The sequence below is a fragment of the Epinephelus moara genome, chromosome 23 (genome assembly GCF_006386435.1).
Source record: "Epinephelus moara isolate mb chromosome 23, YSFRI_EMoa_1.0, whole genome shotgun sequence".
Classification (NCBI taxonomy): Eukaryota; Metazoa; Chordata; class Actinopteri; order Perciformes; family Serranidae; genus Epinephelus; species Epinephelus moara.
Genome location: NC_065528.1, coordinates 26,702,058 through 26,725,020, shown reverse-complemented (window position 1 = coordinate 26,725,020; position 22,963 = coordinate 26,702,058). Strand labels below are relative to the sequence as shown.

Sequence of the window (22,963 nt, the reverse complement as noted above, 5' to 3'; positions counted from 1 at the left end):
CTCACTGCTTTGACTTACTTCTCTGAACTTGCATATAGTCTTTCATCTTGGTCATGTGCAGACAGCCACGATGCAGTTTTTGCATTTTTCCCCACATTTCTACTGTTCATATTCGCGTTTTTGTCCATCTACCCATTCATACTGTCAGCACCATTAGCAGCGCGAGCTGCGCATGCGCGCTGGGACCACAGTTTGGCTGGGAAGCCTTTATCTCCAACACTTGTGGATCGAAACCTGTATGTGTGTACCTGTGTGCCCGCGCATGGCCCTGGGCACGCGCATGCCTCCGTGCCGTCAGCCAAAACCATGCTCCATGTATTTTGCCATAAAGCATGTTTCTAAATACAGTATTTTAGGTCTAAACATACTCTAGTATACCATCATTAAAAAGACATAGTATATCATTTCATAAAAATTCTTCAAAATGCTACTTTTGCTGCATAGTCTGGTGTGACATAAAAATTTCATTAAAGACATCATAGTACAGCTTCTCAAAGCGTGGCCCATGGAAACATTGTATTTTCATTTCACAACAACTACTATATTAAGAACTATTGTTTTCTCAGTTTGTCATCCACTTCTCTCCAGAGGGCTTTAGCACCTGATCAGCAGAAAATAAAGTCAGTAACTTAAAGGAAACAAAGTCCCATATGAGCCCTCAGTTCTATTTAATGAGTGCAGGGCCTGCTAATGCACCATCATTACTCAAATTCTGAACTGCAAAATGAGCTTTACTGTTCCCTGAGCAGCTGTGAATCTTTGCACAGGGGACGACGAAAACATGCACAAACAATATGTCCCCTCAGCAATTTTATCCTGCAGTATTTGACTTATGAAAAACTACTGGTGGTGGGAACAGTGCAGCTGTGTCATACCTTGTAGGGTTTGCCGTTGACCAGGTTGGCTAAAGAGGAGCGAGGGATCTTGCCCGAACGCGTCTTCGGCAATCCTTGGACAAAAAGCACTTTCCTAAAGGCAGCCACTGGTCCGATGTTGTCTCTCACAAGCTTCACCATCTCGTTTGTGATCTCCTCTTGATTTTTGTGCACACCTGAGAATTATTGCACACAGCAATAATTTTGATTATGGTCTTATATTTGTGGGTAACTTATCTTACTTCATGAAGAGTGTGATTTAAAAAAAAAAGAGAAAAACTACATGTGTCAAAATACTGAAACCCCAGGAGTCACAGTGCATCTGTCATGCCTCACCGTTCTTGAGCACACACAGGGCCAGGGGAACCACACCCTTCAGAGTGTCCTCTAGACCCACCACAGCACAGTCTCCCACCGCAGGGTGCTGCAGCACGGACTGCAAAACACACACGTACATACACGATAACACCACCAAGAAGAGTCAGGAAAACCTTCGTGTCACTTCCTCTGTAATCACTCTCCTACCTCCTCCAGTGCTCCAGCAGACAACCTGTGGCCTGCCACGTTGATGACATCATCAGAGCGGGACATGATGTAAAGGAAGCCCTCCTCATCCACAAAACCTGCATCCATGGTGTCATAGTAACCCTGATGGTTGAACGGAAAGGAAAGGTCACATGATGTGTTTGGAGCAAGTCAGAAAAGCCTCTTTCACTCCAAACACAGACAAACAACTCACTTTGAATTTAAAAGGTCTTTACAAGTAGCTCTGTAATGTAAGATTTCAACACTGGAGGGCGCCATTTTACCACACATTTCACACCACCCACAACTACACTATTCAATCCAGTGTCACAAAAGGAGAACTAAACAGAACTTCAAACAATACAAATGTTATTAAAGTAATTCGAGATTTATCAAATCCGCTTTGCAAATTATTAGCTGTCCAATAATGAAAAATAAAAAAGGAAATGAGGACACGTCTTACTGGGAACTTAGTGAAGTAGAGCTCCTTGAACAGACTGCGGTTCTGCCACAGTGACAACGCTGCACCAGGTGGTAAAGGTAGTCTGAAGGAAAAGGTGTTAAAAAATTCAGTTTCATATCAATAATTCTCTTTAACCCTCTGATTCTGCCATAAACGTGAGTACCTTTTAAAGGCACACTATACAGGAATTTCATAAAAAAAAATAATAAATAAATAAAATAAAAGATATAGACTCTCAATCATCAATCATGAGAAGTGTGTAGCAGTGTGTTTATCTGGAGAGATCCTGAACTCTGCCTGGATTTTATTCTTATTTTGCAATAGATACAGTCTGTAAACAGTTACACTCTGTAAACCACGCCATCAGAGGAAAACAATCGGTAACCACAATATGAAACAAAGGGCTGGAACATCGACAAAATGTTTGTCTGCTTGCTGTACGCATACTGAACGTGAGGTTTCCACAGTCTTCCCTTATCTTCCGACTGATGCCTCATCACCTGTATCCACTTTTGTCTTCTTAAAAGCTGCGAACATCAGTTTGAGAGCTTATAAAAATGGTGCATCCCACCACTCAGCAGCTTACAGGCATTTTTGCTGGCACACAAAGTGACAAGGAGGCACGTTAATGAAATACAAAGTCAACAGAGTGTGCCAGGGCTGACGTCAAAACTCGGAAGGTTAGCATCGCGCTGGTTCCCGGAAGAGAAAGTGAATGTGATGTTTGCATTGCGTTTTGGATTATGTCAGAAAATAAGCTCTGTGGCTAACACAAGTTTATGATTCTTACAGGTTTTGTTCAGCGAGATAATCTTCACATATGAACACCTTTCATACCGCATTTGAAGCTTAAATGCGATCGCAGAAGTAAAAAGCTAACGTTAGGCTTTAACAGACTACATGACTACTTCACGGTCGCATGACTCTTGACGTCACCGCCACTAAGCTTTCAACTGATTTCGGCCGTTTTATTTTAAAAACATTGTAAAATGGGGAAATCGGACTGTTTAAGCTAAATAAGAAGCTGTAATGGCGGACTGCCAGCACTCTCGTCTGATCGGGGTTGATGACGTTTAATGTCCCCGACAGGGTTTGTAGTCGTATTGAGCAACTTGTTAGCAACCGCCTTTTTAAGACACGTAAAAGCTTCAAAAATCAGAAGTTGGGTATTTACTGACGTGTTTTATGTTGTAGAACAAAACCTGAAACTCGCTTAAGCTTTTGTTAACCACAGACCTTATTTGAGGAAATTTTACTAAAATCCCATTCAAAAAACGTATTGACTTTTAGACGAGAGAACCGGAAGTGCTAAAAGCGCTAACGGAGTTCCGGGTTTACTGGCACAGAGCGATAAAATGGTTGTCCAATTTAGTATGGGCGGGACTTGACGGTGATCTGTCTCTATGTTGGGGACGTTTCTGGGTGGGTAGCCCCTCAGCCAGTAACAGCGCCCAGGTGAGGACAGGACTTCGTAAAAAGGTATAGACCCCAGAGAACAAGCAGCATGTACCCAAGAGGAAGCTACACTCTGGTTTTGGAACAAGCTTTGCCCGAGAATCCAGGGCTGGCTTTCACATTTGCTGGTGATCTCTAAATGAGAGGATGAAGAGCTATGCAGAGATGGCTTGTTTTGCGTTGGACAGCATGTTGTCAAACTGCCCCTGAGTCATCCTAAAATATGCCTGGAAAGGGCCATCATGGAGGAGAAGCTCCTGGACCAACTGGTGGTACTCCCCATGACCCACCCTCTTTATTAGGGTCTCATGTACCCACACAGATCTCTGTTTCCCTGTGCCTGACAAACTATTTTCTGACAGCATCTCACCCTCAACCAGAGCTACAGCAAGTACCCTCGTGCTTTTCGGTGTGATTGGGGCCTAAGGAGAAATCTGAACCTCATGGCTGGACCAGTTGGGAACCACTCTATGGTCCATGGTGCATAAAAGCAGTGTAGGAAGGAGGGACCAAGTCTGAATGTTGTGTTTACTAACACTAACTGACAACTTCTGCACAGTGTACCTTTAAGCACAACATGAAGTATCACTGTCTGCATGGAAATGACTCTCTAGTTGAATGTCTTCTAGAGTTTGAATCATTTCAAATTTAAGGAGCTGTCTATCAGCCTTACTCGGGAAATAATGTATAGCTCCCTGGACATCCAGCCAGCCTCTGCTCTCTGCTAGACTTCCCCTCGCCTGACACACACTCACACACTGAGACTTGGCACACACACACCGAGGCAGACAGGAGAGCTCGGTTACTCAATCTCTGTTTATCCAGAGACCACCAGTAATCCCCCTTCTTGACCAGTGTCCTGACCGAGATGATCCCATTTCCCGAGTCTGAACATCTCAAACATGCCTCTGCATAGATTCATTTCACTGCACAGAGAATATTCAAACACCAAACATCTTATTCAGTGCTGATAAAAAAAAAAGCCTCATTTCTGCTGTTTATGACTGCAGCAAAAAATCTGCACGCTCTCTATTCCAATATTATTTGAAGCCAAAAGAAGCAACTAATGTACGAGTTTGGCTGCCTGCTTTTCATTTTTACAGTCTGTCACACTGCTGAGCGCTTCCTACGCACAGAAGCTGCACTCGAAACAATAAGTTGTGCAACAAAAGCAACATAACGTAATTAAAAAATAATATATACATGTATCTTTTTACTGGATAATAAACCACACGCTGCTTGGAAGCAATAACACATTACCGTGACCTCACTCTGTAAATATTGATTATGATTTTACGAAGCTGTGGAAACAGACTTTCAGGCTACAGTGCCAAGGCAGTTCCCGTCTGTTTACAGCTCTACCTGAGGTCATCACTGTTCGCGCTACATGTGAGTTCCTTGGAAATCCCCTGCGTTGGCACTGAGTCAATACCAGCAGTTCCAGAGAACAGGGAAATGGAGTTGGAGAGTGATAACAGATAGGTAGCAGGCTGCAAGATAAGGCGGCACAAAGGGCTAAGGGTTGACTGCTGGAGCTTTTGATGAAGTCCACTTTGCACAGGCGGCTCTCTAACACACACAGACACACGCTTCATTCAGGAGTGAGGCTCTTTGGAGCCCGACAGTGACTTATCAAGATTAACGACTAAAACACTGGAGTTTAAATTTGATCAGAGTGTGCATCTATGCCGCATTTAAATGTGTTTGCATGTGCGATCGACAGAGGAAAGGTAGAGCATCGACGGAGCTGCTCACACGGCTGTGAACATAATCACTCGGCTTACCTCACCACGATATTTCCCAGGGTTCTTGGCTTCACCTCCTGCATGTCATCATTGATCACTGTGACTGGTGGAAAAGGGAAGAGCATTCATATTCAGAGGCGCTGTATCACCCACTGGCAAACTGGAAGAGCAACAATATTAAATGCTCTGCGGGGAATGACAAGCAGCTGCAAAGTTTTGTCTATTTCACTTCTGAGATAAAGGTCCAGGGTGTCGGATTAGGGGGTACATTGGCAGAAACAGAATATCATATAATAAGTTTGCTTTCTTTAGTGTATAATCACCTGAAAATAAGAATCGTCGCGTTTTCGCTACCTTAGAAAGAGCCGTTTATATCTATAAAGAAAGCAGGTCCTCATCCATGCACTGTCATGCTTCTACAGTAGCTCAGAACGGACAAACTAACAGTTGGTTCGGATCCAGGTCTGAACACGTTCTCACTGCAAACAAACCGCACCAGAGTTGGTTTGTAACTGGACAGAGACCACCTCTTCAAGAAGGTCTCGGTCCGGTGTGCTTAGATGTAGGGTCTGACCACCTCTTCAAGAAGGTAGCATGCAAGAGCGATTGTTGTGTTCACACCTGCCCAAACAAACCGCACTCAGGGGGCAAATGAACTTGAGTTTGATTGAACCGAACCAATCAGGGCAGGTGTGAAAGCACCCAAAGTGACCTCTGTGGATTATCTGTCTCCCGGTAAAAACCTCTTCAACAGTGATCGCTGAAGGAATCCTAACCAGGAGTCCACCCTTGACACATGGGAGGACTTTTAGCTAGTCTGCAAACTTCACTTCTAGATGCCACTATATCCTAAAAATCCTACACAAAGCTCCTTTAAATCTGTGATTGAAGGGAAGCAATTCTACAGATCAAAAAATCTTAAAATAATGAGCAGAAAATAATATTAAAATTGAACTCTTACCATTGTAACCTGGAACAGGTTTACCAGCCTGACCTGCAGGTGGCGTGAGTGAGTTCCCCAGACCAATGCATGAGGAGGTGATGGCCGAGCCGGTTTCTGATGAGAGAGACACAGAAAAAGAGATGCATGAAGATTCATATGTGTGTGGGAGACCCAGAAAGTTTGAGTCTAAACACAAGAGTTGTGGATGTGTAGTTTAACACCAAAGTTTAGACACAACTCAGTTTTCTGGCTTTTCTGCTTTCTATGCAAATGCTACACCTACTAATGGTGGGCTGATCAAAAGAGCTTGTGTGCTCCTGCGAGCAGCATTAACCTACATTATGCAAAACTATGACAGCTCCTATGGGTTCTCCCCGACTCCACCATCCAACTGTGCTCCACATACAGCAACAACCTGCCTGTTTGTCAGCCCACCCGGAGAACGAAGAATAGAATCGATCTGGCTCAGTAAGTGAGATTATATCAGCAGACCAGCCCGAGATCAGCATCTGCCTTCTATGATACACTGAAATTTAAAAAACACACAGTCCTGCTTTTTATTCACTGGGTGTGTGTCCGTTTCTTGTCGTAAATACCAAAACAAAGATGCAGCCGAATGCTTCCATCTGTCTGTCATGTTTCCTTTTCCTACCTGAGAGTGTTACTTAACTCAGCTGCTGTCTTACAGGGAAACTTTGGTGTTTTTCAATCTGGACTCTATTCTCCTCCGTTTTTGTGTCTAAGTGACAAATGGAGACAAGTATTTGTACAGAGGGGTCCTGTTATTTTGTGTGGCAATATTGTGTTGATACACAGATGCCAAGTATCGATTATTTATCATATCAATTATTAATACTGCAAATACACAATAAACTCTTGGCAGCCTAATAAAATCAGCTGCTTTTTCAGTCTACTAGATTTGTTTTACTGCAGTAAAAATATACTGCTCAAATCATCAAGTTGAAAATCCTTACTGATGTACATTGTATAATTTGTTGAGAGCAAAATGACATATCAACGGTTAGTGGAAACCAAAATCATTAATCCACTGAGGGCTGGATTCAAAATCACGCCGAAAATCAAAGTAAAACATTGAAATTACAGGCTGATCCAACTTGCGTGAATTCTATCACAGCAACTCATAATGTCTGTTTGACCTCCTGGTGAGTCAGCAGATGGTGTCCTGGGGGATCTCCTCCCAGTCCTGGATCAGGGCATCAGTCAGCTCCTGGACAGTCTGCGGTGGTACGACTGCGGCGTCGGATGCACCGATACTTAACGTCCCATAGGTACTCAACTGGATTTAGGTCAGGGGAATGAGAGGACCAGTCAATGGCATCAATGCCTTCATCATCCAGGAACTGCCTACACACTCTGGCCACATGAGGCCGGGCATTGTCCTGCACCAGGAGGAACCCAGGGCCCGCTCCACCAGGAGGAACCCAGGGCCCACTGCACAAGGAGGAAGCCAGGGCCCGCTGCACCAGGAGGAACCCAGGGCCCACTGCACAAGGAGGAACCCAGGGCCCGCTGCACCAGGAGGAACCCAGGGCCCACTGCACCAGGAGGAACCCAGGGCCCACTGCACCAGCGTAAGGTCTGACACTCGCTCTGAGGATTTCATCCTGGTACCTAACAGCAGTCAGGGTACTGTTAGCTATGACATGGAGGTCTGTGCGACCCTCCAATGACCATCACTGACCCACCGCCACCCGGCCATGCTGGATGATGTTACAGGCAGCATAATGTTCAGCACAGCGTCTCTTTCATGCCTGCCAATCTAACTGGAGAACAGGTCCCACTTGAGGACGTTGGGCCCTCATGCCACCCTCATGGAGTCTGTTTCTGACAGTGTGGTCAGAAACATGCACACCAGTAGCCTGCCGGAGGTCATTTTGTCAGGCTCTGGCAGTGCTCCTCCTGTTCCTCCTCACACAGAGGAGCTGATACCAGCCCTGCTGCTGGGTTGATGCCCTTCTACGGCCCTGCAATACATTTAAAAATCCCTAAAATATTGTATCGTGACTCAAGTTTCGTAATAATATTGTTTTGTGGGTCCTCTAGTGATGTACAATGTACGCACAATGACTGGACGAATTTTTAAAATACTTGCCTCCATTAGTCACAAGCCGAGAATATTGGAAAACAGTGTCCAGGTTTAACCAAGATTCACACAACAGGTGAGAGACAACACAAAAACACCTGTAACAGATTGATTCCCATCACTTTTCTACCACACATTCACACTCTGGTACGTCTGCCTGTTTACTTGTGTTTTTCTGCAGGTGCACGCTGTTTGCACAAAGGGGGAAGATTAATCTTACAGACAGGACTGAGAGCTTCACTGGCTGTTCAATTAAACATTAGATCAGACTTGTGACCACATTTCAAAAGCAGCTTTTTGGCTTTTTGACACTAATACGGTTAACAAACAAAGGCAGCTAAATTACCTCATGCGCTGCGGCTTTTCTCCAACATGCAAATGTATGCACGAGCTGTTCCAAAAGGTAATCAGATCATCTACTCTATAGGGAGTGCATGCAGTGTAAATATGATGTTTCTGTCATGTATTGTGCTTGAGTTATTGTGGGTGCTAGTGTTTTGGCATTTCCCCCTGTTAATATGCAAATTCATGCAGCAAGGTGCACTAAACCTGAATCAGTTGTGTTATTGCACAGGGGGGAAGCGTACAGTTTCAATCACGTATTCTTTTAAAATATGCAGTCGGTGGCAGCGCTGACAGCAGAAGTGACTCGACTTCTGAGAGGCCAAAGGCCAATGGCAAAACATTCAAGCTAGCAGGCCTGCTATGCAAATGACAGCTCGGTCGATGCGACGGTGATGCGCAAAAACACATTTTAGAGTCCTCATTAAACCTTGAGGGAAAGCTACCACAACAGAGGAGCTCAGCGGGGTTACACACCTGTCAGCTACAAACAGAGAGACAGGGCTGCATCCAGAGCCTGGCCACCACAGTGTTACATCTGCAGCTGCCCTGTGCAGTGTACATGTAAACAAAGTTTGTTTACATTCAGTGTTACTCAACAAAAGGCACGATCTGAATCCTCGGGGTCCAACGAACATGTTGAAAGCATTTCCTTCCTCATAAAACATTTACCAAACCTGTATTGGTTACATCCATGTGCATTCCTGCCACCTGTCAATCAGTGAAGTAGTGTGAAGCACTGGCAGGATTTCACTGTTCCATACGAATTTCCAGCGTTGGAATAAAATCAGTTTTACCTCACCTAGTGCGCGCTCACATGATCACAGATGTTTGGTGTAAGGTGGTTGTAAAACTCAGTCTGAACTGTCTTAAATCAGTCTTTATCTTGTCTTGACATTCCAATAAAATCAAACATGTTAAATATTATCATACACAAAGCACCAAACAGGAAGCAGCAAACTGGGCAGACAGTAAACATGGAGGGGACTCTCGGGAGGCGTAAAAACAAGTCTCAGTACTATGGACTGTAGAAAAGGAGGATAAACTGATGGAGGTGTGGTGTAAACAAGAGTCAGTTTTTTTAATTTGGACTGCATTTGATCCACCAACAAGCATTTATTTCAGTGAGAAATCTTAATTTTCCTCTCATTTCGAAGGTCTTCTCCCACTAAAGTAATGCATCTAGCCTACGTAGGCTGGTAGCAAACTGAGACGACAAAATCTAAAATTTAAATTTGGTACATATACAGTTTATGGATTATACTGGTGCCAAATTGACATGAATACTGTCAACATTTATCTTGTGTTTCTAGAATTATGTGTTTTTGCAAACACGTAAGGAATTGTTATGTCATAACTCTCAAAGGAAATTTGGTGTAATAGTATCCATCAGGAGCACTATTGCAAATTGTTAGGTTGACATGTAAAATTATATCACTTATTTTGTTGCAATTCTATGTTCTTAAAATAGGAATAAAATGATTTTTTTTAACTAATTTGTCATATTGTCAACAAATTAGCAAAAATACCCTGAAATACTGTGATATGATTTTATTTTTTTCGTTTTATTGTCATTTTTATGATGAAACATAAAAACAGGATACTGTTTCACGTCTAAAACCAGCCAAATTAAAAGTTCTCAGTGTAAAATTCTTCAAAATTGACTAGAAAAGCACTCGGAGAGCGCAGACCTCCGCCAAGCAGCTCGGATTTCCCATTATCAACCTTTCCTGAAAATTTCATCAAAATCCGTTCAGAAATTTTTGAGTTATTTTGCAGACAAACAGACCAACGCCGGCAAAAACATAACNCCGCCATTTTATTATTTTATCCACTTCGCTTCAACCGATCACCACCAAAATTATCATCTGTTCCCTGTCCCATTATCAACCTTTCCTGAAAATTTCATCAAAATACGTTCAGAAATTTTTGAGTTATTTTGCAGACAAACAGACCAACGCCGGCAAAAACATAACCTCCTTGGCAGAGGTAATAAATAAATAAATCTAAAACAGAGGCTACTAAAAAGGACAATAAAGTGCAGGGAAAAGACTAGGTGAGTTCATGTGTGCTACAGTTCAACAGTTCAATTTGCTGCGTTGTTGGACAGTTTTACATTTCTCCACAATACTGTTATCATCTTCTTTGCAAGTAGCAGCAACACCCAAAGCAGATATGTCTAGTTTTTGGTGTCTATGTCTTCTCTCCCCAGTATAAAGAATGCTGGCTCTAAAGGTAAGTCTACCCCCATGAGTCACTTGATCTCAGCCTTAATGTCTCTCCAATACTTATCTAATTTGGGACAATCCCAAAAAATACGGGTACGGTCGCCAATTTTTCCTCACTGTCTGCAGCATAATTCAGCGATGTCACTGTATCTCACAAACATAAGAGGATTCTTTAATCCTTTCATCTTTGTTTTCCATTCAAACTCCCTCCAGACAGGGTTACTTGTGTCCCTTTTTGACAGTCATGGGCTGATTTGGGGGGGTTCAACAGGGCTACCCACTTCAAGCCGTGTTCTTTGACTGATGACTGCTTGTCTTGAGTGATGATGTTTAAAAGCAGCAGGCCGATCCATGACGCAAGTCCCTTCACATTTTTCCTGCATGTGTTTTTCCACAGCAGGGCAGGTAGAAGAAGTTAATCTGTTGGAGGTGAGCTGTTTGCAGAGGTGCAGTAAGAGCCTGTTGTCTGCAGCTCTTCATCAACATCTCACTGTGGCTGTTTCTGCTTTCACAAAACCTCCATGCGGCACTAATAAACTCGCAGCTAATTCAGTGATAACACATTTCATTTCCTGTACATTCTTCACAATAAAAGCCCCCCGTTAGTTGGTATTGTAAAAACTTTTATTGTGAAGCCGCAAAATAAGGAAATGTTGAGTTTTAATGCTGCAACTTCACACAACTTCTAATAGATTGATGATAGCAAACATGAAACAGCAAAACAAAGCAGATATCTAAAGTGAAAACAGGACGCAGTAGAGAAACTAAACTCCAAATCACAGAGATTCAGTTAGAAGCTACAAATGTACTGAGAGCTGAAAACGCCTTTCTCTCTGGTCTCCTGCACAAACAGAGGTGAGTAGAGGAGTTGTCGGGGTTTTGCTGTGTTCGGCGAGACATCAGTACTACCTGCTTGAGGGCAAGCAACTGGGCAGAACTCGGTGCGGCATGGCTTGACTCTGCACGGCCACAAGTGACAGTGGAAAAGGTTCATAGTAGGCTTGTGAACCTCCCGGCATGTCTTTCCCCACATTTCATCCATAATAAATATTCATTTCTAATTCCCATTTCTGTTTCATTTCTAGTTACGAACTCTTGAAGTTTTTTTTATCACTCCCTAACACTCCATAGTCAACAGGAAGATCCATTCCAAATTAGAAGGAAGTTCACATACCCGCTCCCAGTCTGCACGTGTCTGTAGGAAGTGTTGTATTTGAAGACGTCTTAAGAAATCCTTAAGAATTCTTTAGATGTTCGTGTGATTTCAAAGTTTCCCTTCAGAAAAGCTTACAACTCTTTCAAACATTTTATTGTCGTAAATTAAATATTTAAAAATGAACTATTCCCCATTTTTCTGTGGAGCCCCTCAAGGACCACTGCTCTAAGGTCTTATCTTAGGGAACTATGTGACACGAGGTCGACATCGACCAAGACAAAATCACCTCCAGCATCTTGTTAAGGCCCCAGTTCATACGATTACAGTGGATACAGACTGCTTCTTCTCTCCACCACTAATCTAACCAGTGCAAACGGCTATAGACCTGCTTTCAACTCCAGCACAGCAGGCTTCAAAGACACGAGCTCAGGGGCAGGAGGCTGCTGTTGGTTGAGGAGGGGATTAACTTATCAAATGAAGACAGGAAGAAGGGGGGATCTGGACTTAAACACGTTGCCCAACCACAGTGGCCTCTGAACTGGCAACCACGAACGCCTCATTCATCAGTGGCAGGTTAGCCACTCCCTACAGGGTTCAAAGCCCATCACTGTCAGCAGAGACAGCACCCAGCACCAATGGTAAAAAAAAGAGAAGATTTTATATTCCTTCATGGGGGCATTAAGTCCCACCCACGTGGTCAGAGAGCAGGGTCATGACAGAGTGATGACAGACCCCCTGTTGACCAATCATGCCCTTTGCTTTCCCCTCAGGAACACATCACTTCTTGCACTGCAACATTTATGACTATCATATAATCCGAATGGAACTGGAGCAAAGGGGAAATACTGGAACTTGTAGGGAAGTTGGAGCAGATTCGTGTGGGATTCAAGGTCAGACACACTTTTGTATTAATGATAATTCTTTATAATCAGTATTGAGTGCAAAACTAAACAGAACAGATTCATTTATTGATAAAAAGCTCACCGAACTCCATCATAATGGACCTACATGACATCATCTTCCCCACTTTTAATAACGAGCCAATATTGGCAAACCAATATATCCGTCTGACCCTGAAGGACGCCATAAGGGTCCTTTTAAAGCTCAGCTGAATTGCACGTCGATTAGGGCTCGACACAGCCACTGAACCGTGTCAGCATGAGCGGAGTGTTTAAACCTGGCTGTTTACAGCAGGAGCAGCCAGAGCTCGCTGGCGGCGATTCAGGGCCGGGCGAGGAAATTCGAAAACCCAAATGAAAAAAGACAATATAATTGGACCTTGACATTTTACAAGGCATGCAGAGAGACAGCGGACTGGTTGTGCAGCTTTGAGGCATGAAATCAAACCATTACAAAGCAAAGTGATCTCAATGAAAATTAGTTGCATCGCTTAAACATTTTGTCCTCGCATTTACATGAAAGATGGTGCGCTGACAAGAGCAGAACTCAGTTTCTAAAGGCTGACTCAGATGTTTGTCGAGAGCTCCCAAGGTTCTTTTCCCAGCCCACAATATGAAGGCATAATAGATCATAACACAGCCGCTGACGTCCATTTACATCCCGATACGCCCAGGCTCTGACACATACAGATACAAGAATGATTAAAATATATACCTGGAAATTGAGCTGCATGATATGTCATTTCAGCATCAACACTGCGATGTACGCATGTGCAAAAGTCGCACTGCAGGACATGTGATGTCAAGTAAGACAAATGAACTGACATATCATGTTAGGGCTGAAAAATATGGCCTATAAATTATACTGCAATATTTTTAGACCTTAATGCAATACACAATATATATATGTATCACGATTTTGAAATCTCCTCTAAAATAGTGTAGACTACTAAAAACTGTTGAAGCATCTGACCTGTCCTCTGTCTCATAAAAGCACGTTTACCACCAGGAAGTTGCCCTTAAATTACAGACAAAGTGGTCGATCCCATGACCTCTGAGTTGTGACTACAGGTTTGGCCGATTAATCGGCACCGTTAGGACGTTTTACAAAGTGTTGTTATCGACGTAACTTGGCTCAGATTGTGGCCAATAGCTGTGCAGCCTCCAACAGTCAAGTGGAGACTAACATCCTCAACCGGAGCTGACGAGAGGAAAAAGCAGGTCCCTTCTGCCTGGCCAGCGCTGTAACAGCAAAAGTCTGACTCAAGACCTGTTTCCACCAAACACTTTCAGTATGGTACCTTTGGAACCAACAGTAACCCTTCAGACATGGTACCTAGACCCTAGTGTTTCCACCACAAACAGTGCTCTTAAATGTGGGCGGGGTTGTTGTCACTCGCATTTAGTCCTTCTCAGGCAAGCTCAGGGGTTTAGTGTTGCTGTAGCCCACAGGAACGACGCTCCACAAGGCTTTATTTACTCCGAGTGAAGATTAGAATATATGCTGTCCACAAAATTCGGTCACATGTCACATTGAAACTCAAGGTGTGTTGATGGATTCACGCCGTCAACTCATGCATTGAGTAACATTACAAGTAAACATTCCACCTTAAAAGTCCCCAGCAGCCGACCCAGTGAATAAGAGGCAGCAAAACATCCTTTCATTTTATAGTTATAGTTTAAAACTCTCCACAGTATGAACAGTGGTTACATGAGCCTCAAAACCAGCCACAACCCAGCCCTGAGCAGAGTGACCGTCCTCTACTGACCAATCAGACTGCAGTGTTCACAGCTCCACCTTTTAGTACCAGATCTGTGTGCTAGGTACCCCAACAGAGGGGGGACCAAACATGGGGACGGTACAGAACGGTTCCATTGGTACCATCCACAACTTTTCACAGTGGAAACAGAAAAAAAAGCGTACTGAACTGAACTGCTTGATGGGAAACCTTCAGTTTCAAATTAAAAGCCCTCTTGCATTTCAAACACTGTCCAATCATATGGGGATTCTGACGTAGGCTTGTTACCAAAATAATGCAGCCCTACCTGGAAACACATTTTATAATCTTTTATTTGCATCCTATTATCACTTCAATAAGCAGACATTATTCCTACTGATGTAGAAATATGACTATTGACACCCTCAGCTTTAAAATCTCCCCGTAACTCTGCTGTAACTCCCATGAAAATCTTCCCACAGGGACGAAATCTCACCCAGTGGGGTTATCCATCCAAAATGTGTCTATTTACAGGTCAAGATGAAAACGTCCTTGAGGTGAAACAGACAAATCACCTTTACTGCTACTATTCTGCTCACATTGTGCAGCGCAGATTAAATATGCTGGGTAAGAAAGGTAGGCAGACAGCACAGGCTGAGACAGGTGAGTGAACGCTAGCGGGGAGTGAGAAGAAGTTAAAACACCGTCTGTGGGCTGGAGTCACTCACACACACACACACACACACATACACACACACATACACAAACACACTCATGCTGCTTGGTTGTCTATCTGCTCATCTGACTGACTGCTAGTGTGAGTCTTTGTCACACACACCCAGAAACAAAAACACACCTTGGTATCAGTCTTCCTCTACTCCCATCACTGTCTTTTCCTTTTGCTCCTCCTCGCTCCCTCGCGCTCTCTTTGCCTCTGTACACAAACAAATCAATCTTCCTTCGACCTGCTGGAGATGAGCTCGGCCAGTGAGAGGCATTTTGAGTGTGATGAATGGGCTGAGGGAGGGGGATGGTTGTTGGAGGATGCGTCGGAAGAGCGGCACGGGCAATACGGAGGCGCCTTTTCAGCTGAGAAGGTGCTATCGAACAGCAGTGCTCATTACTGGTAGCTTGGGGGGGAACTGCTGTTCAGGAAAAACAAAGATGGCTCTCTGATCCTGCACTCTGTATTCTCTGCAACTCCTCCAGCGCTCCCTCTAAAACAGATGAAACAACTGTCTCCTCCTCACACAATGTAACCCTTCCACTCCGTCTGTCAGGCCTGCACTCCGAGACACATAAAACCGATAAGGGAACAGGAGATGTTGGCCAAAGAGTGCAACTGGGATTGACCAGGTTTAAAATATGAAACCTGAAAGAGGAGGAAAGGGAGGCAATAACAGGAGAGTGGAAAAATTTAATTTCCCCACGGGGGACTAACATAAAGGTATGCCTTCTTTCATAGCTGTAACTCCAGTGCGAGCTATTTGCTTGGATGGAACATTTGCTGAAAATATTCATAGAATTAAAATATAATAAGACTGAATCAGAGTGTGTCTCACTATCCTCCTGTCACAGAGCTCTACCTGCCGACTAGCTCCTGACTAGAAAGAGTGTTCATCTCCCTTCAGTTTTATCTGGAAAGTGGCGATGGTGCAGCTCAGGTATGCTGTACACCTACACATTTACTGTATCAATGCAGAAATACACAGAATCATGTCACAAAAAAGCGACAATTAGACCAAAATTAGATGCGAGTTCATGCTACTGTCGCATAGTTGTACAAATAACTTGCACAAGAAAATTCTGTGACACTATGTTGTGAAAGCCTATCAGCATTGAGATCTAGTTGAGATTCTCCTGACGTTACTGAGAATCAGAGATGGAGAACAAACTTTTGTTGCCGTCTGTAGGCACCTGGGGATCTGCAACTCCACGTCATCAGCAGATCAACAACGACAGGAGTGAAGCGGCAATGTGCTGCAGACAACAATGTCAAATGTAATAGAGTGTTGCTGTCTTGGTCCAAACAAATTCATATAGCCTACTTTTTATCCTTAGCTTGATATGGTTCTTATTACAGGTTAAGTGTTGTTTTTTCATACCTTGACAGTTTCGACGACTGCGTCTGTCGTCATCATGAGAAGCATCACGTGATGTTGTGGTGACGTGTCCTGTAGATGTTTTATCCAGGTTGTCATTCCCCCTGGTGACAGGTGCCAGGGGGCGGGGTTCCCTGCTATCCAACAGCCCATCAGGCGATGAAACATCTACAGGACACGTCACCCCAACATCATGTGATGACATGAAGACAGAAGGCCCGTTTCCACCGCAGGAACTTCGGGGTAATTTTACGGGGCCGGGGCCGTTGGTGCGTGTCTCCACCGCAGGAACCACCCCCGAAGGACAGAGTTACGGAACTTTTACAGGAGCTAAACAAGTCCCTGCCTCGGAGTAGGTACTCAGAACAGCCCCGAGAAACTCCTGGCTGGGGCTTGGGGATTACTTGGTGCTGATTGGATATACTCAAGGCGGGATGTGACGTTTTGTAAACAACAACGTGGTTATCATAGATTAGCTGGGCTAATCGTTAGCTGTTAGCGGTGTCTGTAATAACTCAATAAACGGTCCGTGAAAAAAATATTTTTTCCAGCGGATATCTTAGTTACAACATGATTGAGCTAGCAAAGCAGTTTTGTGTTGCTATGTGTGGTATTTATTCAGTTTTGGGAAATCACGATGTCTAGAAAGCATCAGCTGACAGGGACAGCTAACAGCAGCAGCAAAGCTAACATCAGGACGTCATCTGTTAAAAGCCTCCTGTTGTCGGATACGACATGAAACTACTCCAGTTAGCTCCATCATGTTGTAACTAAGACATCCACTGGAAAAAATATTTTTTTTCACGGACCGTGACCGGAGTTATTACAGACACCGCTAATGGCGTCCCTACGCCCCTACGTCGCCCCGGTCAAAATGGTCGCGCAACGATTACATCACATCCAGAGCCCGTAACTTTACAGGAACCTTCCTCCTACTCCGCTTTCAGTGGAGACACGGCGGTTGAGAGGGCCGATCGAGAGGACGTTCCTGTAGTAGTTCCTGCCCCCCAAATAGTACCAGGAACTTCTTCAGTGGAAACGGGCCTAGAAGCAGTCGTCGAAACTGTCAGGGTATGACAAAACAACACTTAAGCCTGTAATAAGAACCATATCAAGCTATATTGCTGTCTTGGTTCGCGCTGGTTCAGAGCAGGAAGCCTCAGTGTTCACCGTCTACACATCTGATTCCAGCTATTGGTTGTACGTTACTACAAACCAAGTTAGCTGTTACTGCCTTGCTGCATTCCCCAGTTAGTAAAAACATTAGCACAGCTGTTAAGCCCAGCTCAGTTCAATGATTTGTGACAAGATGAAACCATTTTAGAACGTTGCAGAGAAAAGTTGCAGCAGTGTGAACTGGCCGTCTGATGGTGTCACCTGCAACTCAGCTGGTCAAATCACCGGTGGCTGGTTTTAAAGCATGTCACCTGTTTCTACAGCCAATCGTTTTGTAGTGAAGTCTGCTGGTCAAGTCAAAATGAAATGGCGTGTTCGCTTGCTGCAGCAGGTGCTCCGTCCCCGCCAATCTCTCTGTTTCAGTCCTACGGTGTGCCAGTGCGGGACAGGGGTGTGCTGCTGCTCCCGATATGTGCATATTATTGTGGCGTATTTATGATGAATACAGTCCAGCTGATGCTCGTTTTGTTTTTCACCGTTCCATCACTACTACAAATGCAGCTGTAGCCAGTATCTCACTATCACTATCCTCATTCATATTTTAAGAAGCTACAAATTATATTCAGCCACAAAATTGACCTGAAAAGCTGCAAATCAGAACAGAAGTACAGAGAGTTGTTGCATAGCGATGATACACCATCTCATCTAGTTGCATTGGTGTGAACCGGCAGCTTTTTATAACATTGCAGAACGGTGCAAGTAGTCACCTGTCTTAACTCGGCTTGTTGTGAATCTTTGGTCTGAACTGGGCCAATTTTTGCCAGCTGCAAAATACACACAAGCAACGCAAAGTGAAAACTTGCATTTGTTATGAACACAGCGTTGCTGTCCAAATATTTCGAAATAGGTCTGTAAAATCTGCTTTGAAGGCAGCCAGTTAAATTTTGAATGTAGCTGCTCCTTTGAAACACTGAAAACAGATGTCAGGTAAATGGTGCTGTTTGCTACTGCTGCCATATGGGAGGTTTGTACACCCCTCTCCTGATTGGACTTCTGTCTTAATGTTCACCTTGGACATCAACTCAAATACAAAGTACAAACAATATTTTGAAATGGCACTGAGCTCTTTAGTTTGTCGGTACTTGGAAGGACAGCAGTGAAACTAACTCCCACACTATCTGTTATAACACACCAACAAACAGCACTTTGGTGTGTAAACAACCTGTCAGAAATAGCCACGGGGGTGCTTTCTGTACATCATCCATATGCACAGCGGTACTCGTGGTTGTCCTGGTGATGTGTGGTTGCTGGGGTAACTCGGTCAAGAGATAAACAAGAAAGCCAACCAGAGGTCATGTGAAAAGATGGAGTGGTGTAGGAGGATGAGAGGACGAGAACAGATGGAGGGAGAGTAGGTTGTTTTTGTCTTTATTTTAACATTGCTTTCATTACTAAAGTCATGTTTCAAGACAATTAAAACCCATCTACCTCACACAAATTGATAGTGGCAGGTAAACACTATGAAAATTTGAAATAGGACGTCATACATAAAGAATTGCAATAGGAAACATGTCAAGACAGGAGAGCATGTTGTGTTGTATCCTTGCTGTTTCTCTGAGACTTTGGGTCCAAGAGTGAGTGATGCCCAAATCTCACTACAAACTTGTGGGATTAGTTCTGCCAGGAGTCTGTGTAAAACAATACAACTTAAACAGCTCACACTAAGACCATCATTGGCAGTCTGCTGGGGAGCCAAACACAAGACGAAACCAAAGGCTTGGTTAGCCAAGCCTCTCTGATTGGGCTGAATGTCAAAATGAAGCAAAATAACAAGTGAAGACACATTGGGAGAGAGAACAGAAAATAAAGTGCGTGGGGGAATCAGAGTAGGTTGCAGCAACTACAAAGGGTTGGTGATGCCGCCCACCAAAGACAGACATGAAAGCAAGATGAGCAATCGTGTTCAACATGTGCACACACACACACGCACACACATCTGCACACATCCGCACACGCTCTCCCATTTTCAACTCTGGACTCTTGGGACAATTTCATTCCATCAGCTAAAAACATTGCCTCCCTTATCACTTTTCAGACGGCTCGCCTCATTCGCTCAGAGCTAAGTTTATGCATACAAATTCACTACTTAACTTGCTAATGAAAGACCCCGTCTTGTGCCTTCGAAACCTCAGCAGACAAATAATATAATGGCTTGGAATGAATGCAAGACGAATTCCCAGGTTAGAGAGCCGATGACAGCAGCCGCCAGTAAACAACAAGGTAACACAAACGTGGCACCTCGGCTCTCGGATATGTAATTACAGGAGCCGCGACATCTGCGCTACTGTCTCTGCAGCAGTGTAATGAAACTGCGTGAGCGACAGCAGCTTTTTGCTGTTTGCTGTTGAATGATATGAGACTCCCAAAGGTGGGCAAAGGAGCACGATGGTGACATGACTCAGGAACAATTTTAGTGAAAAGAAATGTATTCTGATTTGTTCTTTGAAGGAGAAGCTGAGGGAGCGGTCTATGTGGAGAAAAGGTGGGGCAGAATACCAATAAGGTGAAGAAACAAAAATGGTCTTTTTATTACTCTAGTTTATACAATTAAGAGCAACACAGGTACAACAAAGGTATTATGATGAAATGTCTCTTTGAAATGAACAGTTGTCCCCATGTTTCCCTGGTAAGGCCAGGAATTAAACTTCTCGTTCCAAATATGCAAGAGATAAAGCTGATGGAAAGTCCCTTAATCCCCCCCTATGGACACGTTGAAGGGCATTGTCCTGCTTATACAATAGTAACTTATCAAAAGGAAAAAATAAAGACAATTCATTTATGCTGTATTTTGCAATCAGAATCTAAAGTTTCTCAAAAGCCATATTGTAACTCAGCTTCCCTGTTAGCACCTGAGGATTTGACTAATACCTGAGACGATCATTGCCATCCCATAAGGTTCTTATCCAATGGAAATGGCTGCCCCCTAAGAGCCAACCAAACGTTAGTCGACTACAAAGGTCATTAGTCGGCAAGATTTCATTGGTTGCTTAGTCGCAGAAACAGAAGGGAAACTCTATTAGGAGCTGCGCCTTGTCAAAATAAATCAAAACCTATATGACTGGACCATGTGGGAATTTAATTTGAAAGGACAGACACAGGAAGTGTCCACGCTCAGCAGTCAGACAGGAGTCAGGTTAATTTCCAGGGCTGGTACCTGCGGTTATTCCACAGGCTAGTTAATAACATGTCGGGCAGGAAATCCAAAGTGTGGGATCATTTTGAGAAGGTGAAGGACGAACCCAAGGTGATATGTAAACTCATCTTCATTGGTCGACTACAAACATGACGTATCATCTGAAACATGGAAGTAGCTACATGCCCATTAGCCCACAGCGTCATTAACAGGCGGCTCGCTCAGTGTGTGACGTGCACTTGTAGATAAAATATAGGCCTATATTAATGAAGGTTCATTAGTACGGTTTTGTATTTCTCTGTAATGTAGCACAGTGTTAACAATGTTACTGATACTATTCTTTCTCACACCTTCAACTCAAACCATCAAAACATATCATTTAATAATTAAGTTAATATCGTAAACATGCGGGCGACTAGTCGAATAATGGCCCTAAATGACGACTATTGGTCGACTAGGAAAATTCTTAAGCCCTGGAAATGTCATTCACTATTCCCATAAACAGGACGAACCTTAAGGCCCAGACACACCCAGCTGATATCAAAAGAACTAGTGGCAACAGAGGCCAACTGTTGCGTCGCCTCATTTAGCCTGTGTCTCTGCCAAGAAGTTGCCCTTGAACACAACACAAAGTGAAACAATACAAATTATATTCAGCCACAAAATAAGTCTGAAAAGCTGGAAATCAGAACAGAAGTACAGAGAGCTGTTGCATAGAGTTGATACACTGTCTCAAATAGTTGCATTGGTGTGAACCTGCAGGTTTTTAGAACGTTGCAGAATAGTTCATTGCAAGTAGCTGTTTCAACTCGTCTCGTTGTGAATCTCTGGTCTGAACTGGGCTTTAAGAAATGCAGAGTTCCTACTGCACCTTCTATATATTTTTCAAAAGTTTTAAGTCAATTATTGGACAAAAAAAAGTATGTTTGACACCCAAAAACTTTCGCCCTTGTGTGACTGTTGAACATAACAAAACAAAACTATGGGCTGCTGCTTTATCAGCCTCCACTCTTCTGGGACGGCTTTTTATACAAGATTTTGGAACCTGGCTGCAGGGATTTGCTCCCATTAAACCACAAAACCATTAAGTGGGGTTGGCCACTGACGTGTGGTGATAAGGCCTGGCTCACAGTCAGCGTATAAATTAATGCCAAATGTGTTAAGTTGGGGTCAGAGCTCTGCCTGTCAACTTCCTCCACATCGAGCTGAAATACCAATTCTTTTTAACAGTCCCTGTATAAATGAGGGTATTATCTTAAAACAGGAAAGAGCCTTCTCTAAACTGTTGCCACGCAGTTAGAGGCAATCTACTGTCTAAAGTATCACTGAATGCTGTAGATTAAGATGTCCCTTTATTGGGGCTGAGCTCAAACCACATTAAACCTGCGACAGGGTTTCCACAAAGTTCTGGTCATACAGTGCAGATAACTACTCACAAATGTCAGTGTTCTAACTGTATATTTAAAAAAAAGTGCAGTATTAGTTTGCTTACTTACTTGGCCAACTTACTGACTTATTGTAGAAGCACAAATATCAAGGAAAACCTACCAATTCAACAAAATCTGCAAGTCTACAAAACTGGGAAGGCAAAAGGCCTCACTTCTTTATTTTAAAAAAGATATTTTGGGCCATTTTGCCTTTAATGGACAGGACAGGTAAGCGTGAAAGGGGGAGAGAGAGAGGGGACAACATGCAGCAAAGGGCCACAGGCTGGACCCGAACCCAGGCCGCCTTGTACATGGGGCGCCTGCTCCACCACTAAGCCACCGACGCCTCGAAAGGCCTCACTTCTGAAACAATCCCAGTGTGGTATAACATTGTGCCATTGACGGAATGAAACAGGGTTGCGGCCATGGCAGCCGTAATGTGGTGCAGCCGCACCTGGTGGAACTGACCAACCCCGCTCCCTTACAGTCATGATGGAGGTAAGAGTAACAAAAATGGTTGAGATATTTGTGCCTTACTTTACCGGATTATTACAAACTGGGCATGGAATCTTAAGATGCTCCTGTTCAAAATGAGACCAAACTTTTCTATGGATTTAAAATTTTGAACTACAAAGGGCCAAAATGTGGTCTGCAATACACTGGGAGCTTTGT

General features: G+C 43.7%; 1 protein-coding gene across 1 annotated transcript in view; it reads right to left on the bottom strand.

The window, feature by feature from the left end:
* Positions 1-869: 869 nt before the first annotated feature.
* The window catches only part of acss3 (acyl-CoA synthetase short chain family member 3), a 77,009-nt gene continuing 54,915 nt past the window's right edge, over positions 870-22,963 (bottom strand). The window contains exons 10-15 of the mRNA XM_050036753.1: positions 6,025-6,120; positions 5,103-5,166; positions 1,864-1,945; positions 1,401-1,523; positions 1,212-1,311; positions 870-1,051 (exon numbers count right to left, since the gene is read on the bottom strand). Of these exons, the coding sequence (XP_049892710.1) occupies positions 870-1,051; positions 1,212-1,311; positions 1,401-1,523; positions 1,864-1,945; positions 5,103-5,166; positions 6,025-6,120 (647 nt within the window). The remainder of the gene's footprint in view (positions 1,052-1,211; positions 1,312-1,400; positions 1,524-1,863; positions 1,946-5,102; positions 5,167-6,024; positions 6,121-22,963) is intronic.